We start from the raw sequence: 13,648 nt of genomic DNA, 5'->3' as shown, positions 1-13,648 counted from the left end.
GTGTTATAACTCAGGCTTTGGTCTTTTCACCCTCACCCTCTTTTTCTTCCTTGGGCTTCTCATCTTTATTCTCGTCAGAGGAGGAAGACGAAGAGGAAGAATCTCTCTTATTTTTTTCAGAGGTTTTTTTCTTTTGGCTTGGAGTAATAGGAGCGGCTTCATTGTTAACGACGTTCTTCTTGATGAGATCTCCCGCCAAAACCTCGAGGGGGTCAACTGCTGCGGGGGGAGTGGGGGAAGTGGACTGGTTAGCGGGGGAGCTTTTCTTGCTCTTAGGGGTGTCTTTTTTCACCACTTCCTGCTGCTGGGCCACCTTCTCTTCAGGCTTTTGCTTCTCTGGAAATGAAAAATACATCAGTCAGGTGATTCTTCACCAAAAACACGGGACAGAGAAATTCAAATTGGATTTGGATTTAGTTGTGTAGTGTTCAAATCTTGCATGCAGTTACAGGATGCAGTTAAGTGACTCAGCTTTAAAGGAAACATGCCTATTTGCTTTCTGCTGCAGAGATGTGAGAATCTGGAAGTGTTACCTACATCCTCATATTTCTTTTATCAGGAACACAAATAACCATGTTTGTCAAAACTACTCCTTCAAGAAGTGACGTGAGGGTTAGATCTCAAGTTGAACTTTGCATGCTTTAACTGAATACAAAGTGTGTAAACAATATGGCCTTATTATCCACGTATATAGTGAAAAATTTCATCAACAATATTGTTTACAACATATCAAATCTACACACTGGCGCTGGAGTTTTTGTGATTTGATTTTTTTCTCCAGGCTCGATCCAGAACTTACCGCTTTGCAGCGCATCTTCTAAAGCAAACTCCAAGCTGTCGAGGAAGAAGAGGATAAGTATGCCAACGTGCAGGTACACCATGCTTTTGTGTGTGTTTATGCTATCAAGTTAAAACTTTCAGATGTATTTACTGGTTTTATTTCTAAGAAAATAGAGGTAGCTGGTTGGCTTAGTAACAAAATAGAACCCGGTAAAGCCTTGATGATACCTGTCTACACTAAGTAGAACATAACATGCTCTGAAGAGGTGATGATTGGTTGATTGAAAGCCAGGCTGCAGCTTTTTTTTACAGCCAGGCTTAACAAATATGTTGTTTTGAATAAAATGAGCTTTTCAAATTGACATCAGTGGAAATAATGGTAGAAGTTGTTTGTTAACTCAAACATATTTTTAAATAGTATTTTTCATATTGCTGTCTGGATGAAGTAAAGGTATATGGAAAGACTTGGCAGTGGAGTATAAGAAGTCTGTTATGTGGTTCATGGAATCTCAACCACTTTTTTATGTTAATTTTTACTCATAATATAAGTTTCCCCTGGAGACCGTTCTCAACCAGATGATTTTATTTGAGCCCGTCTAACTCTGTGACATCACACGATCATCAGGAAGAGTTCCTCACCCTGCAGGGTCGGCTGTAATGCCATGAATCAGCCTCTGGTAGTTATCCATCTCCGCCTCCAGCTTCATCTTCACACACAGCAGGTCCTTGTTGTGCCTCACGATGCGCTCCACCTCGGCCCTCACCTCCTTCAGCTCGGCCTCCAGATCCAGGATGACCTTGTTGAGAGGGGCCAGATGCTGGCCGTTCTCAAATTTGGTGAGGGCAACGGCCTCCTCCAGATGACGGATCTGAAACAAAGTGACATGGTTTTGATACCTTTTTTGGGCCTCAAATCCTAAACTGAAAATCCAAGTGTCAAATCCTGAATAGAATAGTTCACTGGGATCTTCTTTTGTTTGTTTAGTTATGTAAGAGCAGATCCCTGTGTCAGAGGAACAGTGTTTGTCAGGTTCAGGATGTACAGTGTAATGACAGGTCAGTGAGGAATGCTTGTGAAAAGGATAGGTGCACTATATAGAAACCCCTAGTTACCATTCCTGTTGTGGCAAAGGGAAGATTTTCTAAATGTTTTTGAAGTATTGCTTTAAATGGTTTGAGGAATTTGGCATCATCTGTTTGACTGATCCCTTGCTAAAGCTGCAGAGTGATCGTGAGTCTTGTGTGTGGTTACCTTGCTGTGTCCTCCCTGGAGCTTGATCTCTAGAGACTGTTTCTGTTTGAGCAGGTCTCTGAGCTCGGACTTCCCAGAGTTCAGGTCCTCGTTGTTTTGTGCCTCCACCACCTTGATGGTCTCAAACTGGAGGAAGCAAAATGAGACAGTAATGATGAGATCAACAGAGGATTAGAGAAAGATACATTAAAGAGGTTACATGGCAGGTTACGTACCTTGTTTTGGTACCAGTCCTCCGTTTCCTTCAGGTTCTTCTCTGCTAGTTTATCATACTGGACGCGGATGTTGTTAACCATCTCAGCCAGGTTGGAGTCCTGGGACTCGATTTCCACTGTCACCTCGGAGTCCTTGATCTTCTCACGCAGGGCACACACCTCCTACAAGAGCCACAGTCACAAGTTACACTCAGTTTTCCATAATGAAATGTTGTTATTTGATCTTGAAGTGTGTGTTTCCTCACCTCTTTGTGTTCCTTCTCGAGGCGGTCGAGCTCTTCCTTCACCAGGTCGATCTCTTTCTGGGTCTGGATGCGGTTCAGCCCGGTGTCCTCGATGGTCTTCTTCAGATCCTCCAGGTCATTCTCCAGTTCCCTCTTTCCATTCTTCTCATCCTCCAGCCTACACACGGGGAGAGGAAGTTCACACCGACACACTGACCAATCAGGATTATTGGATATCAAATCAATCTAGCACTAAACTCACTTGTTCTTGAAGTCATCATTAGCCAGTTTGGTGTTGTCGATCTGGAGCAGCAGCTTGGCATTGTCGATGGTGATTTCCTTGATCTATGGAGATAAATGCATGATATATATTACAAGTAATATTGTTATAATGAAAAAGACTGTATTTAATTTAATATTATTTTACAAAGAAATGAGGTAAGGAATACACCTGAAGACTAACCTGCTTCTTGAGGATGTCCAGTGGCTTCTCCACCTCATCCCAGTTGCGGCCCTCAGGTGTTTTCCTCTTGGTCAAAATCGCATCAATCTGCTTCTCCATGTCGCCGTTCTCCTGCTCCAGCTGCCTCACCAGGCCCAGGTACCCGGACAGACGGTCGTTCAGACCCCGCAGAGTCTTCTTGTCGTCCGCGGGGACAACAGGCACGGCCGGAGCGAGGGGGGCTGCAGGGGCCGGAGCCGAGTCTCTCTCCGTGTCGTTGCGCAGCACATTGCGCAACCCCTCCAGACTCGCCACGGACACCCTGGAGCCCCTTCCCCCGGCTCCACCGAACATACTGGCTGAGGTGTTTGAAGGCATGACTTCTGAGAGATAGCTGACAGCGACGGAGCGTTTCAGGCTAAAGATTCAGATTTTGGATGTGATGGAGACAGGTGGGTTTTATACCTGTTTTTTACGCGTAAATCCGCCCCCAGCGATGCCATTGGCTCCTGGTGCCAGCACCACTCCTGGATAAACTGGTTTACACTCAAAATTCAAGTTTTTCATGTCGACTTTGTTATTTTTCTCACTGTAACTGTGCACTTGGCCTCTCTGGATTGGACGCAAGCAGTGTTTTTGGGATGGGATGGGTGGTCCTTGTTCACCTTAAAAGCAGGTGATCCTGAGGACTGCAGGTATTCTCATAGCTCACCTGATCTTCCTCTGAGTGTCATCTCCCTCTTACCAGCAGCAATATGTCTAAGACGAGAGATTACAGCAGCCAGTCCTACACTCCCGGGAGCAAGCCGACCAAAAGCACCGCGAGCAACAAGATCGACACGTCGGGCAAATCCAGAGAGAAGGATGACATGGTGGGACTCAACGACAAGTTTGTCAGGCTGATCGAAAAGGTATGTCAATTATAATTGTTTTATTATTATGTAATAATAAAACTAATAATAATAATGACTTTTATTATTTGTATTTATTTTACAGCTCAAATAATTATAGGCCTAGCTTTTTTATTTTACGCTTTAAAAGACATATGTTAACTGAATAAAAGGCTGAAAATACAACATTTGTTTAGTTTAAACTATATTTTAATACCGAAATGATACGATCATACGGCATATAATATACGCCAAATTAGTTGAATCTTATTAATCATGTTATTTTTAAATCCTATTTTTAATGCATTTGGGCTTCTTTTTTTTCAAAGAGAAAGTAATACTTTTTTACGTTTTGTACCCATCGTACACTCTTTTAAATACAACACAACTTCGATATCATTCATACAAGCAAATCAATATACAGTACAAGTTAAAAAAACAAAAACTTTGTAGAGTATGTAATATTATCTAAGACCTGTTTCTCTGTCTGCTGCTATTATTTCTGTAACCTGAGGCCATGAAAAGTGCCTCCTTTTACAAGCTTCTCTGCATGTAAAGTTAGAGGTAAATGTAGGACGCCCCCTTGTGGACAATTAGATAACGTTAAGACTGGTCTGTCGACACACTGTAACTTGGGTACTCATACACTTGACATTTAACGTTACGTTTCAATACATAATATACATACGTGGCACATACCTGTTCCCCTTAACTTTATGTTGTGATGCTCCAGCTTGTCATAGATGTGCAAATACTGATTACATTTTAATACTTTTATATTAAATATAGATTTACAGTATATTACAATTGTGCAAAGTAGCTGTTGTCCAATTGTTCTGTTTTGTTTGCCTCTTTGATACAACATATTAAGTGTTTTCCTTATACATTGGACCGAAAAACAAGAGGCATACAATGACCCCTACTTGGTCTGTCTCTGTCTTAGAAAAAGAACTTGGAGGATCAGAACAAAAAGCTTAACGCAAAACTGAAGATCCTCATGGAGAAGGAGGACTACGATGGAAAAATTAACGTAATCGTCAAGCAGTTGGAAAACGAGATGGAGCAGCAGATCGAGAACTTGCTCAACGACCAAGAAAAACTGAAGGCTGAGCTGCTCATGAACCAGGAAGATGTTGACGACACCAAGAAGAGGTCAGCGGGGTCAAACTAAATCTGAATATGTCCATTGGTCCTGAATTATGTCTAAACACAAGGACACATACAAGCTGTCCTGATTTATGTATGAATCTTCATGCAATATTTCTATTTGTTTCAGTTATGAAGTTGAGTTTGTAAAAAAAGCTGATCTGGAGAACGAGTTTATCATCAAGAAAAAGGTAGTGTGGAACCTTAGAAAGATTATAGTTAATACTCTGCTATATTCACAATTTCCCAAAGTTTGATTTACAGAGTGTCAGTCAACAAATGTCAATATTTAATCAAAAAATATGTGTTTAACAGGAAGTAGATGAGAGCCACTTGGATGCAGTAGATCTGGCTTTGGAGCTGGAAGACCTGATGGGAAAACTGGACTTCCTCAGGATTGGCTATGATGAGGTAATACTATTTGTCTTTAATTGCACATAAAATAAGTGAGTTTTAAATAAATAACCTTGTTGTACCCATGTCTGCTTCCTGCAGGAGATCAAGGAGATGGAGTCGCAGGTCCAGAACGAGTCAGTGGTCTTATGCGAAAACAGCAAACGATCCCTGGATATGGACGAAATCATTAATGGTGTCAAGAATCAGTATGCAGATCTGGCCTCCCGTGGCAGGGACGAAGCAGAGCAGTGGAATCAGAAAAAGGTGAGGAAAAAGGAAGATGATACCCAAGACAACAAGTAGGCCTACATAGCCAGTACGTAGTATTGTCACAACATTTTTACCTGGAATGGTTCAATGCAGTGGCGGCCGGCCCATATTTAAAAAATATATTTTTTATTTATTTTTTATTTTTTAATAAACAAGTTAAATATTATATAATTGGTATCAGTAAAATGTATAATCTACAATAAAGTCTCGTTTAAAATTGTGTTACGATGTCTAAAGTTACCGATAAGTCACAGGTTTCCTGCCTGGCCTTGCCCGTGTATCCTTACCCTCTCTCGTCTGGGCGCTCTGCACAGCGCCCAGAAAAGAGTGCAACAAGTGCAGCAGAAGCCAACTGTTGCTATCTTTAAACTATACCGCCAAAACATAATTTCAGCTAATCAGCGTCGTCAAATCTGATGGTCACAGGGCGCCTACGTCAGCGCCCAGTTCAGTCTGTGAGTTGTTTGGACTCATATCCAAAGAGACAAAACAGGAAGCTGTCATTCACTCTGGAAGCTATCATTAGCAGCTAATGAAAACTCAGTTTTTGACATAAAAATGGAATTATGGATTATCAATACTTTTTTCAAAGTGACAGACACATTGGATTAACCTATGATTAACCTTCAGCCGCGCTTTTCTCGTTTTTGATCAGAATAACAGCAAAAGGTGAGCATATCTCTGTGTGTTGCTACCTAAAGCTACGTCGTGTGATGTCTGTATTTGCTTCCCCTGTTGCGAGTTCTGATCACTCAGTGATGATACTTATATTTCTAGAATCTGTGGAATCTCAGCTTGTTAGCTAAGCATGTTTGTGCATATCCGATAATTATATCGATTGATTTATACCTAGAGTGCGTTAGCATTTTTTCGCTCAGGGCTCATTTAGACGCTTCTTGTGAGACTTGTGTTTTGTTTCGGTAAACATGGTTCACATCATCTGGCTGAGTTTCTTACTGTTAAATGAGCAGGACACATGCATAGTTTATTACATTTTAAGAAGCCCTGAGATACAGTTTCGTGAGAAAAAAAACGGGGGGGGTGGGAAGCCCCTTAACAGGTTAAATGGGAATTAAATCATTTAAAGTAATTTTGAGTGTTCCCAAAGCCCCGGTGTTCTGCAGTTTGTGCGGGCCTACTGTACTGTTGCACAGTTTATGCTGTAGAAACTATGTCCAGGACAAGGTGTTTGGAAGTTTTGGAAGATTCATAGCTAACCACACTGAAGATTATGGAGGTATTGATCAGTCTTCTCATATTTTTAAGCCTCAATTTGTCCTCCCCCCCTCTAACATCACCAGAAGTAATAATTTAAGGGGTCTTTTCTCAATTTTAATTTATCGGGGCAATGTACTTTCTTCCTCTCTTTAGATGGATGCGCTGGTCCTAAATGCAGGAGAGCGTGAGCAGGAAGTGCGTGATTTAAGGAGGGATATCGCTGACCTGGTGCGCATCATCCAGAGGCTCAACGGGGACCTGGAGGCTCTCATAAGAAAGGTTGTGATCACAAGCACTCTTGGAGGTTTAATCGCACATCTAGCCTAGCCTCTGATTTTCTGTTTGACTGTGTTTCTATGTTAGGAAGAGTCCCTGAAGAGCCATATCGCTGAGTTGAAGCAAAGTGGCAACGCAAACTTAGAGAAGGCTCGGGGGGACATCGCCAATCTGGAGGAGGCCTCTAGGCGGGTCAGACAAGACTTGACGGGACAGATCCGAGAACACCAAGAGCTGATGAACCTCAAGCTGGCTCTGGACATCGAGATCGCCACCTACCGCAAGCTGCTGGAGGGCGAGGAGCAGAGGCACGTGAGATCATGTTTGTTATCAAATATACCACAATGCATTATTTATTGCACTAACAACTCTTTCTGTTTTTGCTCCGTCTCTCTGCAGAATGAGTAACCTCATGCGTCGCCCAGGTGAGAAATATGTTGTTGCTTCTACACCACTGAATCCTTCGATATAACAGAAAGCAATGCAGAAAATGTGCACCAAAAAAAAGTGGAGGTTGCCCAATTTATGCTCTGATAGATTCAAGATTTGTTTTCAACTAAAATACAACCTCCCTTTTGCTTAGATTTCTAAAAAAACAAACCAACCAATCCAAGTCCTTACTCGCACGCAGACGTTCACCTGCCATCGAAGAAACACCTTCCAGAGAAACCACGAGCCCCAGAACCCTCCGAGGTCCCGAGAGAAAGTGCTATCCCGGCCTCGAAGAAACGCCTGCTGATCCAGGTGGAGGTGGAGTCCGGAATACTGGTGTCCGAAATCTCCCATTACTCTGAAGATTGACCGGGACTGTCTACCACACCTCTGTCCGTAAAATGTGAATCAAAGAAATTCAAATCACTGTGAACTTCTCTTTAAATCCAATACTTTATCTTTACGCTCTGTGTGCAAAAGCTTCTTGGCAGGTTGATCGTTTTTTCCTAGAATCCGTGCTTGTTTGAGATGGTTTGTTTAGTTCCATGTGGCAGTGTTTTAAAAAATGTTTTCTTATCTTTGTTCGCCTTTGCAAAGGTTGTTTTTGTGTATTTGTCAGCTTTATTCAGTTGTTTCTCTCCTAACTTTGTGAGCAAAAATAAGATTGTGTATTCGTGATAACGAAACGCTGAAAAAAGTTTGCTGATACATTTAACACTAAAATAAAGAACAGGTGAATAAAGTAGTGTTTCTGTTCTGTTTGTCCACAATATTGGGAAGAATATTCATTAAGATGATCCGGAGTAGAACTGGATGCTTAAAATGCCTTTTGAAAATCTGAAGGCATTACAGAGTTTACTTTTAGGCTGACTTGCACTATAATACAATTAATAAATAAAGTGCCATGAACAATACATCTGCTCTCTTTCCTTTCAAGTAACATGAATATATTGTCAGACATTTTGGAAAATACATTTGTTATCTTGCCAAGAGTAAGATGAGAAGATTGATATCACACAAATCGCCTAAATATGTAGCTGGAGCCAAGAGCTTGTTAGCTTAGCTTAGTATACATATTGAAAAGAGTTGAAATCCCTCTTTCCAGGCTAAGCTATAGCTAATGTTCTACCCTATCTGAATCCAGACATAGTTTGGGAACACTGTGTTTGTTTGTCAGTTGCTTTCCACCTGATACAGATAGCTTCAGTCAAACAGAGCCGGACCCGGACAGTCTCATCCGGTTCTCCTCGGTCTTCCTGACACACGAGTAGGCTACACAATATTCCGATGTGGAAAGCCTACTGGAACATACTGTAGTTTAAGCAAAGCAGGATATACAAAAGACATACAGTCTGTGTGCCCTGACCTCTTCATGATATCCCATCTCTCCTAATGTCCCGTAGCACTTCAGACTGTGTGCTTTATAATTTGATTAAAGTCTGCTTCAGCTCGTCTATTTCCACCCACATACTGTGCCGTATGTACACATTTTAAACTAGACTTTAATTAGGGAAACAAAAAGCATGTATTGCATGTTTAATCAAGTCTCAAATAAAAATCTAATTTCCCTTGCATGGATTTTTACAACAAATACAGTTTCAGCTCATCAAACAGTATTTAAAAGCAGCTTTTACAGGTATTTAACCTTCCTGTAACAGTTTATCTAAATATAGCAGAAACTAATTTGCAACTGTAACATGCACACATGGTTTACGCCCAGGGCCGGCCCTGACCAAGATTTTAGCTGGCGCCCCCCCACCACAAATGCAGACACTCACTATGACTCGCGCATGCATGCACGTGCACGGTTTTGGCGTGACCACCAAAACAGAAAGATATGGACACAAGATGTGTTCAAATTTATTTAGTATCCTATCCATTTGAACATGATGTAAATGGGGGGGGGGGGGGGGGATTTTTTTTTATTTATATTGAAGTTAAAAGCATCAATCTAGTGCACTTTGAGAGCAACATTAAGAGATCTATGGATACATCTCTCAACAGCCATATGAAACAGAACTGTAAACAGATTTTTTTCTTTATGGATATTTTACAAATCACTTAAACTGTATTCTTGCTTTACTGTCATATAGTATTTCATAACTGTTTTTCATTTATTCTCTCTGGCTGTCCATCTCATAAAATTCAAATAGAAACTAGCTGTCAATAGGAACATCATTCAGAAGAATTATAATTTCTTGCAAAAATCTGTCACAAAAATAGGTTGCACATTTAAATTCAGGTGTTTTTATGGCAACGTCAGTGGCCAAACAGCCACATTTACTGCTGCAAATACGTTCAAAAATGCTGTTGACACCTAAAGCAGTGGCAACTATGCCACCATTTCAGCTGACTTTTTCTCAGAAATACTGTCACATAACATCCATATATTTCAGTGCTAGTTTGATGCTTAGCTAAGCTAACTATGACCTTAGTGGCTGCGGGGCCCTAAGCGGACGCTTATGTCGCTTAATGGATCGGGCCAGCTCTGGATTGGGTGCATCCCTTTCCCCTCTTCATCTTGCATACCAGTAGATAAACACGAGTGGAGTAAACATTGCTGGCAGGTGGTTGAAACTTGGAAAAGATCTAAACTGATAACAAGCACAGGCAGGACAAGGAGAAATAAGAGTATAGTCTTATGTATGTATAGCATACCACCTGCTAAAAACCAGCACGTTAGCATTGTGAGCATAGCATGCCGACTGTGAAAACAAACCCTAGCAGCATAATTTCTAACAGATTCATCTTCATAAATATTCATCAGTTTCTTCTCAGACCGCCACTTCTTCGGACCCCTGCGTCCTCCACCTGTCTCTGAGTTTCTGGACAAGTTTATATGCAGGTTCTGTGTACTGCCTGTTGACTAGGCCGAGCACCAGCGGCACCACGGCCATGCTTCCAATCCCGGCGCACGACAGCACGATGTGAGTGGTGGAGCTCCTCTTGGTGTCGCTGATCAAGAATCCGATGCAGACGTGCATGTAGATGAGGTAGGGTACCCAGCATGCCAGAAAGGTCAGAGACACCGCCACCACGCAGCGAGTGTAACGCAGGTTAAGCCTCTGTTCTTGGTCCGAGGCCTGACTTCCCCTCTCTACTGAGCGATGGAGGCGACAGATGTCCTTCAGCTGGCCTCGGGTGATCCACAAAACACGGCCAGTCATGCCAGCGATGGTGAGAATAGCAGGTAAGACCAGTCCATACACCTCCAAGTAGATAAAAGCGTTGGGGAATACTCGCCTGTACGAGCAGCACGTTGGTCTGTTTATTGAACAGTTTGAAAGTAGAGTTGTATTTTGGCTAATTGCACAACAGCCGTTCCAATCAGGCCCTGTCCAGTTATTCCACCCAAAAGCAGGTAGAGATGCGTACAGAAGTGGAGGCGTCCAAACCACAAGCAACGCCAGAGGGAAGCTGCGGTGCATCCACAGGTTGTTGTAATGCAGGGGGTCGACGATGCAGATGTAGCGCTCATAGTGGACCATCACCAGATTCAAAAGGAACGCCAGGAAGAGGAAGTTTGGGAAAATGTGAGCCACCAGGCAGGAGCTGAAACTCAACTCTCGGTTCAGACCCATTAACGGTATGAAAGGCAGCGCCACCCCCGTGCACAGATCTGCCACCAGCAGGCTGAGGAAGAAGTAGTTGGGCGTGTTGTGGAGCTGACGGTTCCAGGCGATGCCCATGATGATGACGAGGTTGGCCAAGATGATGGAGGTGGACAGGGGTATGGTGATGGCGTAGATGAGGTGCTCTCCAGAGAGCAGAGCATGGGAGTCGTTGCAGTCCATCATGTGAGAAATCTGCAGACTGGTTCCACTCCCATCAACCTTGCAGGGCGGAAATGCATTGGTAAATAAAGAAAGATATTCCTATCTACAGTTTAAAAGAAAACTTCTAAAATGCAAAAGAAAATATGCATTTGTTTAATAATTACCTTCACTTTTGGTTCCTTAAAGTACTCCTTTATTAAGTTGAGATAAAATAGTGAGCTATGAGCTTCTTGTGTCAGGACAGTTACCGTGCACTAGCCTACACACTTCCTTTCTATCATATCCTGTCAACTGAACACTATTAACCCTTTAGTGAACAAACAGCCGAGATAAGAGCACGTATAAACGGACGTGAGGCCACTTTCATTCAATAATTCATCAGCAGGGACTCTAAAGTTACAAACGCTTTGTGTCTTTTATATTTTAAAACGTGATACAGGAGAACACTTAACAAGTCAGTGAAACTAGTCAGTTTATGTGAAAATCTCTATAGTTACATATTTTGGTGGTACAAATAAATATTGACAATATTTCAAATGTCAGTACACAACAGGGAGTTTTATAGAACCAAAGTCCTGTTACAGTTTTCACCTTTACAAGTCTTTAAAAGGTTTAAAAACAGAAACAAAATGATTTTTCAACATAACTGCTATTTACTATTTGGTTTAATTGATGTTCTGTTGGATCTTCTTGTGGGGATTTATCATTTAACTCATCTTATCTTGTTGTGAAATTAGACTTCCTTTAGAGAATGTGTGAAGCAACATTTTTTCACGAGATAAAATGTTGCTTCACCATACAAAGCTCGCGTTTCAACATTTGTTAGCACCAGTAACAAATAGCCAAATATGAACCATTTAAAACAAAAAGGAACAAATCTTGGAAGACTTTTACCTTTTAGATCCAGTCATATATCCTTGGAAAAATCCCTTGAATATCACATGTACAAGAAGGAGATGCATCACCACCACCATGGAGTCCAGGAGTGTCTTCTTTATCCTTTAAGATCCTTTCAGCTACAGCAGCCTGACCACACAGTCACAGAGAGATAGAGTGAGGAGCCAAGAGTGTCTCTCAGATACTTTAAAGGGGAAGTGCACACTGAAGGAGGAGAAGGAGGAGGCGTATATCTCTCGTTTCCTGCAGCTGGTCATGCTGAGGTTGGGATCAGTGTCCACTAACCATTCAGCTACTGACTTTGTCTTGCAGCCTTTGTTCCCTACTGTCCATGAATGCATTACCACTGCAGCCTGAAGAACATGCCTGGGTAACATCAGTATCGACCTGACATGAGGTTTAAATTCACACCCTCCATAATGGCCCCCAGATGCTTATAAAATATGATCAACTTAAACCTCAGTTAGAAAATTAAGTGATGGACACAAGAAGTTGTGAAATACATCAATTTTTCCCTTAGTTACACATTTAGTTTACAGACCAAGACAGTGTTTAACATTTTACAACAAACTGTTGTCCAAGTTCACCACTTCTTGCAACATTGCCTTGTGTCTATTTCCTGGGGGTGTTGTAGGTCCTTTATCTCCTTTTAAATCTCTAATTTAATATAAATAATAATATTTAAACACACCACCCGGCCACATTGGTTTTATTATACGCAAATGGTCAAACGGTTCTGACAAGTAAACTAAATGTAGGGTTAGGGTTAGGGTAAGCCAGTGGTTCTCAAACTTTTTCTGTCAGGCCCCCCCTTTGGAGGAAAAAAAAAGTCGGGCCCCCCCAACACAAATAGTCAGGCTCAGTGGCGGCGCCAGAGATTCTATTTTGGGGGTGCTGTGGGGTAGCTTGACGNTTTTTTTTTTTTTTTTATGTTTTTTTTTTTTTATAACCATTTTTCCTCCTGGTCTCTCGCGCCCCCCCTGTCATGCCTCTGCGCCCCCCACTTTGAGAACCACTGGGGTAAGCTAACATTAGCTCTCTTAGCTAGAAAACAATTAGCCTAATGTTTTCCACCAATTGTTTACATTTAGATAGTTGGACTAAATACATAAACACATGTATACACTTTTATTTGACACAATTAAGAGCCAAGCTAGTTTTTTTTATACCTGCTTTGAGTTTTACAAACACATTTCAAAAACAGCCATACCATTCTGTTTAAAACAAATTTGCTCCGGACCCTAACGTATACAAAGACTGCTTACGAGAGTGTGTACGTCTGAATTCATAACAGCCGTCACACACATCTTGTATTTAAACACAGCTTTAGATGGAGGGCCGGTGGTGACCTGTTCTGTGAGCCAAACACGAAACACTCCTTTACTGATAGTCTGGAGCAGACCTGGTGCTGGTTGAGATGGACGAGCTGCAGTC

At 41.8% G+C, this 13,648-nt stretch overlaps 2 protein-coding genes across 2 annotated transcripts; both read right to left on the bottom strand.

Annotated features, from left to right (window-relative positions):
* Positions 1-1,415: 1,415 nt before the first annotated feature.
* On the bottom strand, positions 1,416-3,291 carry LOC104967838 (keratin, type I cytoskeletal 18-like). Its single transcript, XM_010797367.1, has 6 exons — positions 2,935-3,291; positions 2,734-2,816; positions 2,493-2,649; positions 2,248-2,409; positions 2,033-2,158; positions 1,416-1,649 (listed from the first exon to the last, which is right to left on the bottom strand). The coding sequence occupies exons 1-6, from the start codon at positions 3,289-3,291 to the stop codon at positions 1,416-1,418; spliced, it is 1,119 nt and encodes a 372-aa protein (XP_010795669.1).
* A 6,653-nt stretch (positions 3,292-9,944) lies between these two features.
* LOC104967837 (G-protein coupled bile acid receptor 1) lies at positions 9,945-12,336 on the bottom strand. Its single transcript, XM_010797366.1, has 2 exons — positions 12,212-12,336; positions 9,945-11,374 (listed from the first exon to the last, which is right to left on the bottom strand). Exon 2 carries the CDS (start codon positions 11,336-11,338, stop codon positions 10,316-10,318), a length of 1,023 nt encoding a protein of 340 aa, XP_010795668.1. The 5' UTR covers positions 11,339-11,374; positions 12,212-12,336; the 3' UTR covers positions 9,945-10,315.
* Between the last annotated feature and the right edge of the window lie 1,312 nt (positions 12,337-13,648).

Source organism: Notothenia coriiceps, unplaced genomic scaffold (genome assembly GCF_000735185.1).
Source record: "Notothenia coriiceps isolate Sejong01 unplaced genomic scaffold, NC01 NC01_scaffold00037861, whole genome shotgun sequence".
Lineage (NCBI taxonomy): Eukaryota > Metazoa > Chordata > Actinopteri > Perciformes > Nototheniidae > Notothenia > Notothenia coriiceps.
This window is presented reverse-complemented; position numbering and strand designations above follow the sequence as displayed.